General features: G+C 57.9%; 1 protein-coding gene across 5 annotated transcripts in view; it reads left to right on the forward strand.

Annotated features, from left to right (window-relative positions):
- Positions 1–19,070, forward strand: part of NFIX (nuclear factor I X) — a 98,015-nt gene that overhangs the window by 69,522 nt on the left and 9,423 nt on the right. For 4 of the 5 annotated variants that reach the window (XM_066271986.1, XM_066271993.1, XM_066271989.1 and 1 more), the window contains exons 3-8: positions 6,526–6,588; positions 6,906–6,980; positions 7,331–7,451; positions 8,593–8,729; positions 11,290–11,412; positions 15,293–15,468. In XM_066271986.1, coding sequence (XP_066128083.1) covers positions 6,526–6,588; positions 6,906–6,980; positions 7,331–7,451; positions 8,593–8,729; positions 11,290–11,412; positions 15,293–15,468 — 695 coding nt within the window. The remainder of the gene's footprint in view (positions 1–6,525; positions 6,589–6,905; positions 6,981–7,330; positions 7,452–8,592; positions 8,730–11,289; positions 11,413–15,292; positions 15,469–19,070) is intronic. The other variant, XM_066271994.1, reaches the window with a different exon arrangement.

Raw genomic sequence — 19,070 nt, forward strand, 5'->3', positions numbered from 1 at the left:
CATTGTGCCACTCTTGGGCACAGGGTTCAGACCCAGGACATTTCCCTGGTAGGCCAAGGGCAAGCTCAGGGCAGAGGTGGAGAGAGTGCTGGGGCCTCCTCCCTCCACATCTCCCTCCAGGTCCCTCCCTCGGTCTCCTTCCTTAGTGGCTGCTTTACCTTCAGTCCCTCTCTGGGGACCTCCTAGCTCTGAGCATTCCTGGAACATCTGGGATGGTGTTACTGCCAGGTCCTGGGTCTGCTCGTTCACTCCACCAACAGCCATGGAGCAGTGGTGCCCGGGGTGGCAGGGGTTCAGCACTCGCTCTTCTGCAGGCCCCCCTGCATCTCCCGTGCTGCTGAGGGTGGGCGAGTGGGTCTCATTTGTTAATACTGGTGTGGGCTCTGTCCACCTGCTGGGTACTCTGGTCTGCACTGAGGTGTGTCCCTTCTTTCTCCCTCACTGGCCACTGTTTCACCGCATGGGGAGCAACTGAGTGCCCATTTCCCCCAGGCTTCAGCGCCCGAGTCCCGTCTCTAGTTCTTCCTGGACTGGGCGTAGTGCTAAGAACGGTTCCCCCAGCAGGTGCAGAGCAGAGAGCACTGAGCAGCTCACACTACAGGAGTGCCCCGGAGGCCCCAGGGCTGCTTGCCTGAGTCCAGTTGTCTGAGCCCCCTCTGCTGGCCTCCTGGGCACCAGATGAGCCCACAGGCCTGCCTTCTCCTCCCTTCCCATAGTTTCACTGAAGGGCGGTAGCCTAGTCCCCAGCTCCTGTGGAACCCCACACAGCACCCTGGAGGTGGGCTGGGTTGAGGTTGTTGAAGTCAGCGACCCAGACTGGAATGTCTCATCCAGATGCTGACCTTGGCCTGCCGGGTCCTTGTGGCCTGATCTGTCCTAACTGCCCCCCCCCACTGCCGCCCACCTTTGATGGCCTTCCTTGAGCCGAGACCCTAGAGACAGCCAGACCAGAGCTAGACCATCTGTGTGCTGTGGGTGTGACTGGACCTTTTCTTTCCTGTCACTCATCCCCTTCTCCTCTGTGCAGGTGACTCAAATCAAAGGCTAAGGCTAAGGCCCCTTTGGATTTATGAGGGGAGGGGGAATAAGGAGAGGAGGAATGAAGGTGATGTGCATGTCTCCCTGCCTTACCCTATCCTCACCCACAGCTGCAGGGCTGTGCTCAGCTCAGGCTTCTGCCTCCAGCCCTGTGGGAGTTTAGGGACGGCAGAGGAGGGAGAAACCTCAGGATGGCCCCAGGGTCTGTGCCAATGCAGGCTGGCTTGTGGAGGTGGAGTGTGGATCCTAGAAGCCCCCTGGGCCTGGCCCAGGTTGAGCCCCACCCCTCTCTGCCCTCTGGCTGCCCTTCATTCTCAAGGACATCCCTGGTCCCCAGTCTCCTGTTTGCTGAGATGGGGAGAACCCCTCTGTGACCCATTCCCCCTAACCCCCCATCCACCCTGCTCCCCTCCTCAGGGTGTCTCAGATTCTCGGATTTAGGTTTCAAGAAGCACAATAGTTATATTCTCCAGCTCTGATTGCTGCAGGCCGGGCCTCTGGCTCCTCTTGAGATTGGGTTTCCCATGGCCTGGGCACTCCGGAATCTCGGGATGAGGAGTGGGGGAAGGGCTGTGCCACACTGGAGAGGGCCAAGCAGTTCCTGAATTGCATTGGCCCTTCATAGTACAGAGCCCCAGAATAGAGCACACCCCACCTGCTTCTTGGACCTTGGACCTGGGGAGAGCCAAGGGAAGGACAGGCAGACCCTGACGGCTGTCCTCCCCAGCCCCCAACGGCCAGAGTGCAGGGCAGAAATAGAGGGTTTCCTCTCCGACCTGGTACTTAGCGCAGAGCACGCTGTGCGCAGTGGAACAGAGCTCTGGCGCACTGCTCGCTCCACCTCTGCAGGACAGCAGGAAGTGGCCGGAGGCAACTCCAAGTCCGGCTGGCCTGAGCGTTTGCATGCGACTGGGAGTGCATGTGTGGGTGTGGCTGAGCCACGTCTTTGTGCCCCCACTCAACCCTAAAGAATTCCCTCCGTCCGTGATGTGCATGGGGGCAGCCAGCCGGGGAGTTACATACGGCCTTTTCTGAGAGAGTCTGTCCGAGTGGGAGCTGAGGCAGAGTGTTCTTCACAGCAGCGTGCAGGAATTCCTCCCTCACCTAGTGGGAGCCATAAATATCTTCCTGCCTGTGACTGGAAAAATATATATAAAAACATTCTGTCAGTTGGGGTTCATGTGCAGCACTGGGCTCCTCCTGGCAGCTGGAGCTTCCCCCTCCAGAACTCTGATGAAGAGGCAGAGCCCTCCTGGAAATATGCACACACATGTGCAAACAGGATCAGGAGAGGAAATGGGGCTGGAGAGAGGGGAAGTGAAAGAGAAGGAAGGATAGAGAGAGTGGTGTGGAGTCAAGACAGAACAGATTCTCACCCAGGTCTGGGCGCTGCAGTAGGCCTCCTGCTAGTCCACGAGCCGTGGACACGGGTGACCAGTGACGTGTGCAGGTGAGTGAGGAACAGTGCCTCCAATCTCAGAGCCTGGCTGTGGGAGCCCAGAGCCCATGTGGGCCCACGCTGAAGTCGTCCAGATTCATCACCCTCTCCTGCATTGTCCTCTGCTGGCAAGAGAGGCCTGTCTCAGACATGTGAATCGCATGGGCAGCCCAGGTCCCAAGACAAGGATGCATGGAGGACAGTCCGCAAAGGATGCTCTCGGGTGCGACAGGAGCTAGCCTGATGCCCTGGCAACGAACGTCCAGAACAAAGCTGTGGGCTCCAGCATTCTCTCCATTCCCAAACGTGGCCCGGGGGCAGGAGCCCTGATGCCTGCCACTCAGGCATCCATCCTCAGACACAGTGGCTGGACTTGGTTGTGAGGAGGCCTCATAGGATGGACATTGTGGGAGGAAGCTTAGCGCACAGAAGGTATCTGGTCCTCTGTGTAGGAAGGGGAAGAATGTGGAGTTGTCTCAGAGCTGAAGGGAGTTAGCAGTGCCCCTGGCCCCTCTGCCCTGGTTCTAGTCTCTCCAGGAAGTTAGGGCAGCTGTAGTCTCTAAAGAGAGGTTCAGGCGGGAAGGGGTCTGGGTTTCTGCGCTGGCCTCAGTCAGGAGAGCCCTGATCTGGGGGTATGTGCTTAGGGTTCCCATCCCTCTGGTGACCAGGCCAGAGAGAAGGCCGAGGCTGGAAAGGCTGCTAGGGGATGTGGCTCTGAAAGGCTGAGGAAGCAGAGTGAGAGTCTCGGGGATGTGGGCTGGGTAGGAGGGAATAAAAGATGGAGCCGGGCACCTGCCCGCCTTGTGCCAGCCAACACCGTCCTGCTCCTCCATTGGCCCGCAGGCCACCAGCTGGCCCATTGTCCCCAGTGAGAAAGCAGACACTGGAGGGGGCTCCCATGTGGCAGGAGCTCACTCATGCACGCCCGCCTGGCAGGGGCTGCCAGAGGAGAGCTACCCCGTGCTGGGTCAGGGGCAGGGGAGAAGGCGGGAGTGGGGAGCGGAGCCCCCACCTTGTGGCAGTCAGGTCTCCTCCTGTGCTGTTGGCAGGGGGCAGTGCTTGGGGCCTGCGAACAGGAGATAAAGAGTTCAGGCAGAGGGTTTTCTCTCACTAACGTGGATTTGTGTGTTTGTTCAGCTGGTGGTTCTGATAAGCCCCATTCTGCCAGATAAAAGCTGAGCAGCCATGAGGCGGGGCCTGGGGCCTTCCTCCTGTATGTCCCGAGGCCGGGGTTATCCCCTCCCCCAGGGAGCCCAGACAGGGACGGGAGTTAAGGTGCTGGGGTGTTGCCTGCTCCCCCGGGGCTGTCCAGAGCAGGTCCCGATATCAGAGCCTGGCTCCCCAAACAGTCCTTTGTGTAAGGAAGGTGGCCCAGCTAGCCCCCACCTGGGCGGGGAGGGCATCTTGCCTCCCCAGGAGCCTGTGCGCCAGGGGCCCTGCAGTCTGGTCCTGAGCCACTGGCTGGGTTCTGGCCAGCCCCCTCCCCCCATCTGTCCAGGACACACTCCCGAGCCAACTGAGTGGACACAGGCCTCTTGCCATCACTGTCCTGTTGGGGCAGGGGTCCGCTCTTGCTGAGCTGGTGGAGCCCATGGGCCCGGGGATGGCTCGTGGGGGCCTTGGCCGCCCCGAGTGGAGCGCGGTGTTCCCAGGCCCTGGCCTCGGCCCTCCCTGCCACTGCCGCCCGCTCTGCGCAGGCTGGGAAGAGGGACAGCGGGGGCCCTGTCTGCAGCTGCCCCGGCCGCAGGGCTGGCTTCTGTGCCTCCAAGCCTGGGTGCAGATTTCCAGCGTCTCTGCCTTTTGTCCAGGCGCTGAGCTGAGCATGCCGAGGCCGGCGGCGGTGGCATTGTGGGGCCGCCAGCCGTAAGATGGCTGCCAAGACCTAAGATGGCTGCCAGCAGCGCCAGGAGCAGCGCCCAGAGGCGCGTGGCAGCAGCCTTGCTTGTGCCGCTCTTCCTTCCTCTTTGCTTCTCTACATGGAGCTAATAGTAATAACAGCAATAATGTTTGGGGCAACGTCCTGGTTTAAAAAGATTTCCTGTCTGTTGTGCTCTCCTGGAGCCCCGTTTGTTTCTGCCTCAGTCGCTGGTCTACCTCCATCTCTTTGTCAGGTTGAGGTTTTGTATCTCCTCGAGGCCATTTTCAGGGGTCCAGCACCAATCCTGAGGGGTGGACTCCAGGGCTTTCTATCCTCTCCTCTACTTACTGACTCGGGCCTGGGAAGCCTGGTGGGGACTGGGTTGACCCTGGGACAGGTGGGGTTGGTCGACGGCAGCAGAGCTGGAGCTTGTGTCCCCTGTGGGCTTTGCAAGCTGGTCCTGAGGCTCTGCCCTTCCCGAGTTAGGAATTGGGGAAAGGGCAGCCTCGAAACGTTGCAGGCTCGGGGCATGGGTCCAAGGAGGCCCTGTGGTAGGCTGCCCGCTGCCTTGTCCCTCACCGTCTCTCTCTTGGCCCATCTGGGGCCCGAATCAGACCTAGAAAGCCAGGCATGGGCCAAGGTGAGAGAGTGACAGAAAATTCACACCCACAAGATGCTGTGGCACAAGAGGTTGCCCTCCCCAGAACTTAGGAGGCGGTCTCGTGAGTTCTCTACAAAGAGTGCCGCCACCAAAGAGGTGGCCCAGGGTGGGATTAGCCATCTGCAAACACACCGCTGGTGCGAGTGCAAGGGGCTGTGCAGAAGGAAGAACCCTGGCCTGGAGGGGTGAGGGGCACCCATTAGCTCTCTCCTTCTAAACCTCCATTTTCTTGATTTGTAATAAGATTTATTATTATTATTATTATTATTATGGCATTGAAAAAATCTAATACAGTAAAGGATGGGGTAAGTGGGGCCTGAAACTGTCCTAGGGGTGGCCTGCCCTTCCCATTGGCCACATTGAGGCAGGTGGCCAAGAATTGGCTTGAACCAGGAATTGGCCAGGAATTGGAGGGGCCACTGCTCTGAGAAGCTCTGTTCTGCCTGCCAGCCCCAGCGGGAGCCACATTGCCCTTTAGGAATCTCCTTGCTGGTCACTCCTATGTGAGCAGCTCAGCTGTGAGGCCAGTGGGGGGCAGACTCCTGGCCAACAGACTGACCTCCGGCTGATGGGTGAGACCAGGAGGCAGGATTGCTTCAAAGAGTGGGGCAAAGCCCTAGCTAACACCAGTGCTCAGTTTTCCCAATGCCACCTCATGTTGTCCCCGTGTGACCAGCTGATCTTTACCAAGTGCCTGCCTTCCCCCTGCCCCACAACCTGCCCTGGCCCTCCTCCGCCATCCTCTTACCAGCTGTTGTGCCCAGGCAGGCATTCTGGAGGTCCGGGTTGTGCCCCTGTCACATAAAGCTTTGAGGATCTGGGGGTGGGGTGGGGGGCTTTCCCAAGTTCAGCAAAATATTCACACACACACACTCCACCCTGCCCCCAGCCCTCTGTGAGCTCCTACCGCACAATGGGCCCTTGTTTCGGGGCTCCCTCTAAGCAGCTGTGGCACTGGGGCATGCATGAGACAGCCCAGACAGGCTGGCACTGAGCGGGCGACAGTGTCAGGGCAGACCTCCCCCTCTGTGTTGCCAGGCACTGCCTGTAAGCATAAAGGTGAGGTGGGGGTGGCTCAGCAAACAGGACCGGCTCTAATTAATGAAGAGAGGGATGGAAGGGCTGCTTCTCTGGTTGCTTGAGGCCGGTGAGGACAAGGAACCGCTGGGTCCATCCCAGCTGTGCAGAATGGTCACTGGCTTCTCTCCTGGGCACCGTCCTTGCTCTGACTGTCGGCCAGTGCTGCTCACCCGCTGGCGACTTTGTCTCCAGTGCACATGGGGCAGCGTCTGGAGACAGTTTTGATTGTCACAACTGGGGTGGTACTGGCATCTAATGGGTACTCTGCAGTGCCCAGGAGTCCCCCCCACAGTAGAATAGTTCCTTCCTTCCCTCCCTTCTGGTCTCCCCTTCCTCCCTGGGCTGCTCCCAGAGGGAGGGAGGAAGGAAGAGGGTGTTTACAGGACTGGAAAGATTGCTATTTGTGGGGCACTTTGATCTTGACCCATCCCCACTTTGTGTCTCCTGCAGAATCCGGACAATCAGATAGTTCAAACCAGCAAGGAGATGCGGACATCAAACCACTGCCCAACGGTCAGTGTCCCCAGCCCACCTGCCCATAACCTCCCTGCCTGCCCTGCCCCCCAGGACCTCCTCTGTCTTCTACCAGTTCTTCCTCTTTACTCAGATATCCCTCAACTGAACTCTGATTGCCAGCTGGAGGGGAGGGGACTCACCTGGAGCATACCCACTCTTCCCATTAGACCTGAGGACTTCAGAGGGCCAGCCTGAAGCTTTGGAGGAACCAAGTAGGGGACGGGGAGAGCTTTGAGGAAACAGGCAGGCAGCCCCTCCCGGCCTTGCCTCAACTCACTCACTGGACTAACTCACTGGTTCTTTTTCCTCCTCAGGGCACTTAAGTTTCCAGGACTGTTTTGTGACTTCTGGGGTCTGGAATGTGACAGAGCTGGTCAGAGTATCACAGAGTAAGTGAGTCCCTATTTCCTGACCAAGGCTAAGTCAGCAGGGATGGACTTGAGAAGGTGGCTCCCTACTGATGGGGTCTTGCTAGGGAAGAGGGAAGAGAGGATTTCCTAGAACATCGTCCGTTTCAATGGAGCAGAGGTGTCCAGAGAGCCCATGTCTAATTTCTGCTTTGAAGGAAAATAAATCACAACTAAGGGCTCTTCAGTGAGCCCCAGCCAGGAGGAGGCTTCCTCTGTAGGTTCACAGTGAACTTGCCCTGGGGCTTCCGGGGAGCTTCTCAGGGCAACTAAACAGGCTCCACTGGGCCTCCCGCACCTTCCAAACTAATCGTCCTCTTGCTTCTTCCCAGCTCCTGTTGCAACAGCATCAGGACCCAACTTCTCGCTGGCGGACCTGGAGAGTCCCAACTACTATAACATCAACCAGGTGACCCTGGGGCGGCGGTCCATCACCTCCCCTCCTTCTACCAGGTAAGCCCAGCCCCCCTGGCCTCACCCCTTCTTCCTCCCACCACCAGGCCATCTTGGGTGTGTGAGGAGCTATCCTACAATTCCCTGAGTGCTCCAAAACGTCACCCCTGCCGAGGGCACTGGCTCCTCACCCCGGAACTTCCTGCTTTGTGCTGTTGTGGGCACTGGGCCCTGAGAACACAGACACAGTAAATCTGCCTGGAAGGTGCTCCCAGTGGGCATCCGAGAAGGTCTCTCTCTTGGGGATGTGACATTTGAGCCCAAAACTACGGAGGGCTGGTAAGGCATAAGGTGGACACTCCACGTAGAGAGAGCAGCCTCCATCCCAGCCAAGGCTGGGCAGGCTGGTGGACCCACATGTCAGAGGGCTCCGGAAGCCAGGAAGGTGTTTAGACTAAAAACCCACTGAAGGGTTTTAAGCAGGAGATGCTGGGGATGTGTGTTTGAGAAAGTGCCTCCAGCAGCACAAGAGTAGGCAGGACCTATAGCCAGTTAGAGGCCTTCTTCCCGACTGGAGGGGGGCCCAAGTCCTCGGAGGTGGGGGAATGGCGGGAGAGGGAAGGGTATAATTGAGAGATGTTTGAGGGTGGACACAGTAGGCCCTGGTCAGGGTCAGTTATGCAGGGCAGGTTGGGGTCCTGTCCCTTTAAAAAAAAAAACTTGAACATTTGATTCATTGTGAGGTTTTAAACGTTCATTTTGATTTGCTTACATACTGCATTGAAGTGTTACAATCTTTTCATGTTTACAATATCCTGATGATGGACTTTGTGGCACCCCTGGCATTCTCTGCCCCCCCAGTGCCTCAGTTCCCTCACCTTGGCCTTGGGGGCTTATAGGAAATAGATGGGGGCGCCAAGAAAGCAGTTGAGGGTTTTGCCCACTTTTTGGACTTGGGCAGCTCAGTGGGTGATGGTGTCAAGAACCAAGAAGGTGACGAGGGTGGAGAGGAGACGCAGGCGGGCTGGGTCCGAGGAGCTCCGGGGCTGGTGTAGGGGTAGCCACGAGTGAGTGCCCAGGAATGCCGCTGTCAGTGGGCACCTGCTCCAGCGTGGAGGGCCATCGGGGCAGGCTTCCTCAGCCTGGGCGCCAGTGCCGTGGCCCACCCTTGACCCACCTGATCCCTCTCCTCCTTTCCCAGCACCACCAAGCGCCCCAAGTCCATTGATGACAGCGAGATGGAGAGCCCTGTCGACGATGTCTTCTATCCCGGGACAGGCCGCTCCCCAGCGGCCGGCAGCAGCCAGTCCAGCGGGTGGCCCAACGACGTGGATGCAGGTATGGGCGCCGGGGGGCCTGACCCGGAGCAAAGGCAGCCGGGAACCTCTTCCTTCCCCTCAGTTGACCTGGTGATTCTCCCATCGGTTCCCCCACTGTCAGTGGTACCACCTGGCTTCTCGCCTTCCAGTCTTCCACAGGGGACCCGTCCAGGCTGAAGAAGGGAGCAGAGGCAAGGAGCTGGGCTGTCACTGAGTGGGCAGCAGAGCCCACTGGCATGACAGGAGGAAAGCAGAGGCCTCTGGTGCCCTGCAGTGGGGGCGGTGACCTCCTCTTTAAAGCTTCCTCGGACCCCTCTTGGCATTTCTGTAGAAAGGTTGCCCCAGCAATATGGTCTTCGTGGTTTAAAGCAGTTTCTCAAATGTGGCACTGCTGACATTTGGGGCTGGGTCATTCTCTGGGTGGGGCATCCTATGCGCTGTGGGGTGTTGGGCAGCAGCCCGGATCTCCCCCCACTAGATGCCAGTAGCACACCTCCTTCCAGGTGGGATGGCCAAAAATGTTTCCAAACTTGGCTGCATGTCTCCTGGGTGGGGAGAAGACAGAATCTTCCCGAGCTGACTGAGCTGAGTCCTGATGGTTTAAAGGGCCCAGCTTCACAGACAGAAGCAGACTCCAGCCTCCCCAGCCCCCTTTGGCCACCCACTTCCTGGTGAACCCACCACCATCACTTCCGGTCTTGCTGTGAGGTGTGGGCAGAACCGGAGGGCCCAGGTGGAATAGAAGGAGCTGTGCTCATGAGTGTGTATGCACTGTGTGTAGGTGTGTATGAGGAGGCCAGCTGCAGGCTACTTCTGCCTGGCGTACTGCCGGTACAGCCTGTGTGTGTCCTTGAGTTTGAGTCTTTGGGGCCAGGGAGTACAGCCCCGTGTGTGTGGACTGTGCACAGGGAACCTCTGCTCCACTCAGGTCTGGGGACAGGCCTTTGTTTTTCAATGCAGGAAGATGAAGGGCTGACCCCATGGTGCTTTTCCTGGTGTCCTCCGGATGTGGCCCTACTGAGAAGGGCCAAGTGGATGGGCAGGGGATGGACTTGGTGAGAAGCAAGGCCAAAGGGCAGGGGACTCTGCCCAGACACAGAATCTGCTTCTGCTCCTGCTCCCTGGGAGGAGAGGAGGAGGGCTCTCTTTCAGTCAATGGGCTAAGGGAGCAGGCTCTAGACCACCACTGAGTCTTGCCTCTGTGGGACATCACTTCCATGACTTTGGGTGTTTCTCCAAGGGTTTCCGGGGGGGGGGCAGGGGACATGGGCCAGCACAGCCCAGGTGCTTCCCTGGGGAGCCTCAGGAGGTTTAGAGAAGTGGTTGAGAAGGTCCTGAGGACAACTCTATCAGGGCCTCAGTTAAACGACTGCTTTAGTAAGGCCTTGTGCTTTAAGGGCACATGCAACATGGCTGGTGGTCCCCAGGCCCCTCTGCCCAGACCTGGTTCCCAAGGAGCCCTCCCCTCCAGACTCCTGCTCTCTCCTTTCTTGGCTGTCTGCTGTGCAGCCCGCCATTGCTGCTCCTTCCAGCAGTCCTGCCAAGCATGGCTCCCAACATCCTCCTGCTGCGGCACCCCAGCTTCCTTGCTTTCTCCTCTTTTCTTCCTTATCCCCCCCTTCCCATGTTGCTTCCCTGGGCTGAGACAAATCGCCAATTAAACAGTCCAGCTGCAGGACAGGGAACAGCTGGGGAGGCACTGTGCGGCCTAGGGGACAGCTGTGCCCAGCTGGTGGGGGTGCTCCCCCCTCACCATGCCAGCTATCAGGTGGCACACAGCTGCCGCCAAATAACACCTCTTCTGGCAGCTGGGAGTTCGCCCTTCCCCCGCCTCTTCCCTCTGCGGTTAAAATGGCTCTTATTTCTCTGTTCTGCAGTCCTCTACCCCCAACTCAAACTGACTTGATTTGTGCCTCAAAGATGGCAGCTCTGGAGATCTGCTCCGACTCTACCTTCCCCGTCCCTCCTGGCCTGGGCACAGCCTCTGAGGCTCAGCCCAGAGAAGAGACCAGCTCCCCTGAGGACTTGGCTCTGGGGCCCTGTGTTGTTTGGATGTGATGCCCACTGGACACAGAGATGATCTTGGTTGGCAGCATCAGGGTCCTAGAGAGGTGTTCTCTGTGCCTTGTCTCCTGCCGAATGCCACCCCATCTCTGGCACTGGGAGCAAAACCAAGCCCTGAAATGTCCCATCCTCCGGCAGTCCAGCCCCAGGGTCCCCTGGCTGAGGCAGACCTTGCCTGGCCAGCTCTGCCCGGTGCCCTTCCTGGCCCCTGGCCTGCATCCCACCCTCTCATCTGTGCTCCCTAAACTCAGTATATATGTCAGGGGGTAAGTTGGGCCCCCCCAATGCAAGTGCCTCATTTTCCTCCCTGTCAGAAGCACCTAGTACTACTGGCTGTCTGCACACAGGACCTGAGAAACAGCCAGATAGGGCAAAGGAGGCCGGAGGGAGCACAGTGGGGAAAGGAGCAGCTGGGAGGGGCCCAAAGAGAGGAGTGAGCTGCTGGTTTCCTGCCTTCCCCTGCTCCCACCCTGGCCCAGCTAAACCTGCCCTGTGTTGCTGATTCCTCCCCCCAGGCCCGGCTTCTCTAAAGAAGTCAGGAAAGCTGGACTTCTGCAGTGCCCTCTCCTCTCAGGGCAGCTCCCCGCGCATGGCTTTCACTCACCACCCGCTGCCTGTGCTTGCTGGAGTCAGACCAGGTGAGAAACAGGGGCCCGGAGGGGGACTGCTGGGGGGGTGGAGCACTGAGGGGCAGCTGGCCAGAGGAAGGGGCCAGGGGCCATCAGACTGACAGCGCCAAGCGGGCTGTGGTATGGCAGCAGGTGGGCAAGGGAATGGGCCCGTCCTCCACAGCAGCACTGACCGGAACATCCTCAGCTTGTCCCCGAGGCCCCTCCTACTTGCTTCTCACTCCCTGTGTGCACATGTGTGTACGCGCTTGTGTGTGTGCTGGCAGATGTGTTTGTGTGTGCATGCATTGGGTGCATATGTGCATGTGTGCCGGGGTTGTGCGTGCTTGTGTGTGCTTGTGGATGTGTGCGCAAGCCTGTCCTGAGGCCTCCTCTGATAGCAGAGGCCTCAGGCCCGCCCGACCGCCCCCCCTCCCGCTGTGCTTGGGAGAGAGAGCTCAGGCTTCTCCCTTTGCCCTCCTTTCAGCTGTTCTCTCCAGCTCCTGGCCAAGCCTAGGGTCTGGTTTCCTAGCACCAACTCAGATTGGCACAGGGAGCAGATTGACAGGAGCACTCACAGGGACCCGGGGATCAGCAGTGGCACTCGGGCAGCTGTCCGGGGAGTGGAACCAGCTGCTGACTTGGGGGCTCTCTTGCTCCTGTCCTGAGAGAAAGCGTTTGGCAGGGAGAACACTTCGCTGTTCCTGAGGGCAGGAAGTTGTGGGAGCTGAATCCCCAGCCTCACCGCTCTGTCACTTGCTTCTTACCCTCCTCAGCACCCACCTGGCAGAAAGAGGCTTGAACTTTTTCTGGACACAGCCGTGTGTCCACCCGCCATCTCCTGGGTCCTTCTATAGGACAGAAAACAGCAAAATTTACCCTCCTGGCTTCCTCCTCAGGGCCTCCTGGCCGGGAGCCCGGAGGCAGCCTGCACTGGGGCAGGGCGTGGTGGCATCAAGGTGGGGGCAGGGAGCCCAGACCCTTGGCTGTGGGGAGGCAGCCGGCCCAGCTCCACTCAGCTTTTATGAACTCCAGAGAGAAGCCAAGTTTCCTCAGCCCCCTAATGAAACTGAGAGCAAGAGCTAGCTGATTGGAAACAGACGGGAGGGAGAGGACTGGCCGGGGAAGCGCTGGGGCCTGCAGCAAGGTGGGAGTTGTGTGTGTGTGAGGATGCGTGTGCCAGGACACATGTGCAAATGTGATGGGGCCAAGCTCACAAGAATGTAGCCTAGGCAGCAGTGGCCTGGTGAACACCCATTCACACTCAGGAGATGTGTGTGCACATCACGGGGGCCTGTCCTGCATAGGTGCAGCAGGGTCGTGTATGCCTCTTCTCCTCCTTCATCCAGGCTCCCATCCAAGTCCTGGACCTCAGAATGTGAGGGGGCACCCAAAATCTCAGTTATCGTCCCTGGCCAGTGGCTCAGTGGATAGAGTGTTCGCCCGACTTTATGGACATCCCGGGTTCCATTCTCAGTCAGGGCACACAGGAGAAACAACCATCTGCTCCTCCCCCGCTCCCTTTCCCCCCCTCTCCCCCCTCTCTCCCCCTTCTCTCCCCCCTTCTCTCCCCACTCTCCCCCTCCCCTGCTCCCTCTCTCCCCATCTCTCCCCCTCTCTCCCCCCTCCCCCACTCCCTCTCCCCTCTCTCTCTCCCCTCTCTCTCCCTCTCCCCTCTCTCTCTCCCCTCTCTCTCCCTCTCCCCCCTCTCTCCCCCTCTCTCCCCATCTCTCCCCCCTCTCCCCCTTTCTCCCCCTCTCTCCTCCTCTCTCCCCCCTCCCCCACTCCCTCTCCCCCCCCTCTCTCCTCTCTCTCCCTCTCCCCTCTCTCTCCCTCTCCCCTCTCTCTTCCTCTCTCTTCCCCATCTCTCCCCCCTCTCCCCCTCTCTTCCCCATCTCTCCCCCCTCTTCCCCTCTCTCCCCCATCTCTCCCCCCTTTCCCCTTTTCTCCCCCTCTCTCCCCCTCTCTCCCCCTCCCCCACTCCTTCTCCCCTCTCTCTCTCTCCTCTCTCTCCCTCTCCCCTCTCTCTCCCTCTCTCTTCCCCATCTCTCCTCTCTCCCTCTCTCTCCCCCTCTCCCACTCCTTCTCCCCTCTCTCTCTCTCCTCTCTCTCCCTCTCCCCTCTCTCTCCCTCTCTCTTCCCCATCTCTCCCCCCTCTCTCCTCCTCTCTCCCCCCTCCCCCACTCCCTCTCCCCTCTCTCTCTCCTCTCTCTCCTCTCTCTCCCTCTCCCCTCTCTCTCCCTCTCTCTTCCCCATCTCTCCCCCCCTCTTCCCCTCTCCCCCCTCTCTCCCCCTTTCTCCCCCTCTCTCCCCCTCTCTCCCCCCTCCCCCACTCCCTCTCCCCTCTCCCTCCCTCCTCTCTCTCCCTCTCCCTTCTCTCTCTCTCCTCTCTCCCTCTCCCCTCTCTCTCCCTCTCTCTCCCTCTCTCTCCCCCATCTCTCTCCCCCTCTCCCCTTTCTCCCCCTTTCTCCCCCTCTCTCCCCCTCTCTCCCCCCTCCCCCACTCCCTCTCCCCTCTCTCTCCCTCCTCTCTCTCCCTCTCCCCTCTCTCTCTCTCCTCTCTCCCTCTCCCCTCTCTCTCCCTCTCTCTCCCTCTCTCTCCCCCATCTCTCTCCCCCTCTCCCCTTTCTCCCCCTCTCTCCCCCCCTCTCCCCGTCTCTCCCTCCTCTCCTGCAGCCAGTGGTGGACTGATGGTCTGAGCATGGCCCCAGGCACTGAGGATAGCTCCCCTGGAGCAGTCAGTCAGTCAGTCAGCCTCAGGCACTGAGAAGCCTTGGACAGGGTTGCTGGGTAGATCTCCCAATTGGGGTGCATGCGGGAGTGTGCCTCACTATTTCCCCAACTCTCACCTAAAAAAAACCAACTCAGTTGTCAAAGTAAATGATGTTTTAATGCAGTATTTAAAAAAAATTAAAATTATTGCAAAAACAGACAATGAGCAAATATCAATATTTTCATTTTAATTTTTTTTTAAAGTGAGATTAGGGGAGACATAGAGACAGACTCCTGCGTTCGCCCTGACCAGACCCACCCGACAGCCCCTGTCTGAGGCCGATGCTGTGCCCATTTGGGACCATGCTCACAGTGAGCTATTTTGGGGGCCTGAGATGGAGGCTCTGTGGAGCCATCCTCAGCACCCAGGACCAACGTGCTCGAACCAATGGAGCCATGGCTGGTGTGGGTAGGGGGAGAGAAGGGGGATGGGAAGGAGGGGAGAAGCAGATGGTCGCTTCTCCTGTGTGCCCTGACTGAGAATCAAACTTGGGACTTCCACACACAGGGTCAACGCTCTATTGCTGAGCCAACAGGCCAAAGCCTCATTTTAATTTTTTAAAAAAAAATTTCCACTGATTTGAGAAAGAGAAAGAAAATGGGAGACGGAGTGGGGAGAAGGGGAAGAGAGAGAGAGAGAAACATTAACTCATTCCACTTAATTGTGCTATTTACTTGTGTACTCATTGGTTGCCTCTCCTATGTGCCTGACCAGGGATCAAACCCATGACCTTGGCACACCAGGATGGTGCTCTATCCACTGATCCACCTGGCCAGGGCCACAAATGTAATTTTAAACAAAAGACTGGACTGACCCTGCCTCGCTTGTTTCACCTCAACCCCAGCCCTGGTTCCAATCAAACTTTATTTACAAAGACAAGCAGCTGATTGGTGTGCAGGCCTTAGTTTGTCAACTGGATTTTTAAAAATACTGTATTACAGTGTTACTTTGATCACTGAGGTTTTTTTGCACTGTCTCAACTTTTGTACCAGGCTCCAGACCCTCACTCTCTTCACCCTGGTCCTGGCCCTGCTCCCGCCCAGTCTCTCTTTCCCTCTGGATCCTCAGTGCCCTGACCAGCAGTTTCCTTCACCTTCTACACTCTGACACCCTTTTTCTCCTGCCCACGTGCATGCAGGGAGCCCGCGGGCCACGGCGTCAGCGTTGCACTTCCCCTCCACGTCCATCATCCAGCAGTCGAGCCCGTACTTCACACACCCGACCATCCGCTACCACCACCACCACGGGCAGGACTCTCTGAAGGAGTTTGTGCAGTTTGTGTGCTCAGATGGCTCAGGCCAGGCCACCGGACAGGTGAGTCCAGAGGCCCAGGAGGCCCACCACAGCTCATCTCTGCGCCTGTCTGTCGGTGTCAGGATCACAGGAAGAGGCCCCGGAGCCGGGAGCCCACCTGGGACTGGAGCAGTGGAGAGCCAGCAGTGCAAACGCCCTAGTTTTCTGGTCTGGGGTAGGGGTCTGTGTATCGTGCCGGGGCCTCTCCATCACGGTCCAGAAAAGTGGGGGCAGCAGGGGGCCCACCTTGCTCAGGCTTCTCGCCCTCTCTTCTGTCTCTGTTACCCCAGGAGTGTACCCATGAGCTATTCAACCTGGGCCAGACCCCTTATCTTCTAACACCCCTTTTAAACCTTAAGGCTGCAAGAATTTGGTAGATTCCAGACCAAGATTTACCAACCTTGGCACTATTGACATTTGGAGCTGTTTTCTGTGGTGTGAGGCTGTCCTGGGCCCTGTGGGGTGCTAAACAGCATCCACGGGCCCCCTTCCACTGGAAGCCGGAAGCACTACCCCCTCCCTAGCCTTGATCATCAGGAATGTTTCCAGCCTTTAGCATGCTGCTGGGGCATCTCCACCCCTTCCCTCCAGAGGCCTTGATCCGCAGGGGGCTATCATAGAGACTCTCATTGGCAGGATTCTTAACAAGTGATTTTCAGGTTGCTTATGGTTTTGTAACGCAGCCCTGCTCCTCGGCCTGGGAGAGACTGGCTTCCCATGGAGCTCTGCAGGGTCGGGGGCAGGGGCAGACACTACCCTTCTGTCAGTGAGCCCTAGGGCCCTGGTCACTGACCAGCATAAATGTGGGGTTGCTCGGCAAAGGAATGATCCCAGGCAGCCAGAGGCCAGAGGCAACCCTTCAGCGGGACAGTGGTCCTCACCTAGTCCCTGGGAGACCGCTCTGGGTTGGGACACAGTGGTCTCTAGATCTCTGGAAAGGTTCTAGAGCCCCAGCAGCAAGCTGCATTACGAGAAGGCCCAGTTCCTGTGCCCCAGCAAGTCTAGCCTAGAAGCCTGCTGTGAGAGGTTAGGTGGGGAGGTCCCTGAAAGGACCGTGATGGGGGAAGCAAATCAGAAACCCCTGTCAGACCACACCCAGGGTGTGCAGGTGGTGGCCCTTCATGTGCCCCGCGCAGGGTGGGCGTTTGCTGAGTACTGGTTTATTACTGATGGAGAGGCCTCCTCACTCCCTCTCACTTCCCTCCTGCTCTCCCTCCTACTACTTTCCAGCTCCTTTCCCCCTGTGTCCTTCAAGAGTTTCTCTTGCTGGCTCTGCAGCTCCTTAACACGCTCAGAGCCTTGCCCACCTCTCTGGACAAGATGGCTCTGTCCACTCGTAGGGGCACTCAGAGAAAAGAGGATGTGACCCCTGACAACTCCTGCACGCTCACCAGGGATGCCAGCAGAGTCTATAGGAACTGCCAGCCCATGTCCCGGGCCCCTCGGGGCTTCTGGAGTATGGAGCAGAGAGCCCAGGAGCCCTGTCTTGCCTGCCTTCTCACTTACAGAGGCAGCTGGGGTTTGGAGTGAATGAGACCAACGTAAGGGACCATTGTAGCCCAGAGAGCAGGTCCATCCCCAGGGCGTCCTGATGGCTGAGTCCTGATCCTCTCCCTTGACTTGACTGTTCAAGTTTAGGGTCTCACTTGGCCTAGAAGGTTCTTTTCTCAAGGCAGATGTTTGCTTTAAGTAGACCATAGACAAAACGCTGCAGACAGGGTAAACAGCTACCCTGGTTAAACAGGGAGGCTAGCTCGGCTGGGGAGCTGCCTCTTTGGGTTTCTTCTTGTGATCTGGTGTGCCCAACGGAGGAGGGGTGTCTGCAGTGAGCCTGCTCCAAGGGAGCCAGCTGCTGAGAGGAGACTAGAGACGGCACCATGCTGTGCAGGAGGAAAGCCAGAGGCCCAGTCTCTGCAACTGACTTAGCAGCAGGAGGTGGCCCCACTAGGCTGCACTCGCTCCGTGGCCACCTCCAGAGCAGTAGTTAGCACCCAGGGTCACCTGGAGGACTTGCAAACACACAGGTGGCTGGGCTCCTTCTGATTCTGATTGAGCAGGTCTGGGGTGGGCCTGAGCATCTGCCTTTCTTGTCAAGGTCCCAGATGCTGCTGCTGCTTCTGGTCAGGGGACCACTTTGAGAGCCCCTGATTCAGAGCCTAGAAGAGTAAATTCCTAACTTCCATGAGAATTTGAAGTTACAGATCATCTTTACAGAAAAATATGTTCATACAAAAATTTTATAGCTGATTTGCTGACAGGTTCCCAGGTGCCCCCTGTGGCCTACCCTCAGACCCCAGTATGAGGCCCTGATTGAAAAGAACCACATCAGTAAAGGCCAAGGCCAATGGAGACACTTCTCAGAGGAGATGCAAAGAGCAGCAACAGGAGGCCTTGTTAGCTGTTCTTCTGGCAGAAAGAAGAGACCACCAAGCAAATGCAGTGGAGAGGTTGCAGGGCTCAGTGGGGGCAGGAGGCCTGTTTCTAGCTCAGCCTCTACCACCAGCGCGGGAGCAGCCAGGCCCTTGCCTTCATCTGTCACTAGCGTGTACTTCTAGCTCTTAACTTATGAGGTTTTAAGGTGCTGCAAAGTCATAAAACCTTGAGATTTTAAGAACCTCAATTTATACCCCAGCCAGAGCAGAGACAGCCTAGCCTGGTTGGAAGTTGTTTCTAGAAACCAAATGTAAATCAGCAGGTTTTGATGTCCAGCCGTATCAAGCTGGGATTCATTTTATCGGGTGGGATTAGCAATTTAGCTCCTCGTGGGCACAGACTGGCTCTGGGGACTAGAAGGAGGTAGAGGCTGTCCTGGGAGCTTGGAAAGCCCCCATGTCCCAGCCTCCCGGGGGGTGCCCAGGCTCAGCAGGGCCTGAAGAAGAGGGGTGAGGCTGTGTGGTCTGTGGGATTTTCTGCCTTGGTGGGAAGGAGGGGAGGCAGTTGCTGCTTGTCTCAGCGTCAGTCCTGCAGAGCTGGAAACCCCTCTGGCCCACGCCCAGAACTGAAGGGACCATTTCTGAAATGACACTTTGCACGAAGAGTTTTCAGCCCAGGACACAGACAGGGAGAAGCCACTGCTTGCTTTTGTCCGGGGCCTCTGAGTAGGCGGGAAGGGAACCATTTGGAGGGACAAGTCAGACCTATGCTGGTCATTCAAGGTGAAGGATGGTGGGTAGAATGACCAGAGTTCTGAGGGCGTGGCCTGCACGAGTCAGCTTTGAGGCTCTATAGTTTTAAAGTGCAACAGGATGCACTATTCAGTTCAACTTAGCAGGCTGAGCCACGCAGAGGTGACATCCTGTGGCTCACTGCAGAGCTTGGACGGCAGTTTGCTTCAGAGGCCCCTGTGGAGGTCAGGAGCATCCTGGAAGAACAGGGTAGAGCGAGATGGATGGTGGTTCAGGTAGTCTAGCTGGTCCCCATGTCGGGGACAGTGTTTTGTGAGCAGACCTTGAAGGGTGTAGGAAAAGGCATTCTAGACACAGTGTTCTGCAGTGCGCAGGTGTGCAGCCCAGCTGCTTAGGCTGTGTCCGGAAGCACCAGTAGATTTGCATTGGGAAGTACTTGGAGGAGAGGTATAAGGGCACAAGTGCTGGAAGAGCCCATCTGGTCTCCACAATGGGGAC

The sequence above is a fragment of the Saccopteryx bilineata genome, chromosome 1 (genome assembly GCF_036850765.1).
Source record: "Saccopteryx bilineata isolate mSacBil1 chromosome 1, mSacBil1_pri_phased_curated, whole genome shotgun sequence".
NCBI lineage: Eukaryota > Metazoa > Chordata > Mammalia > Chiroptera > Emballonuridae > Saccopteryx > Saccopteryx bilineata.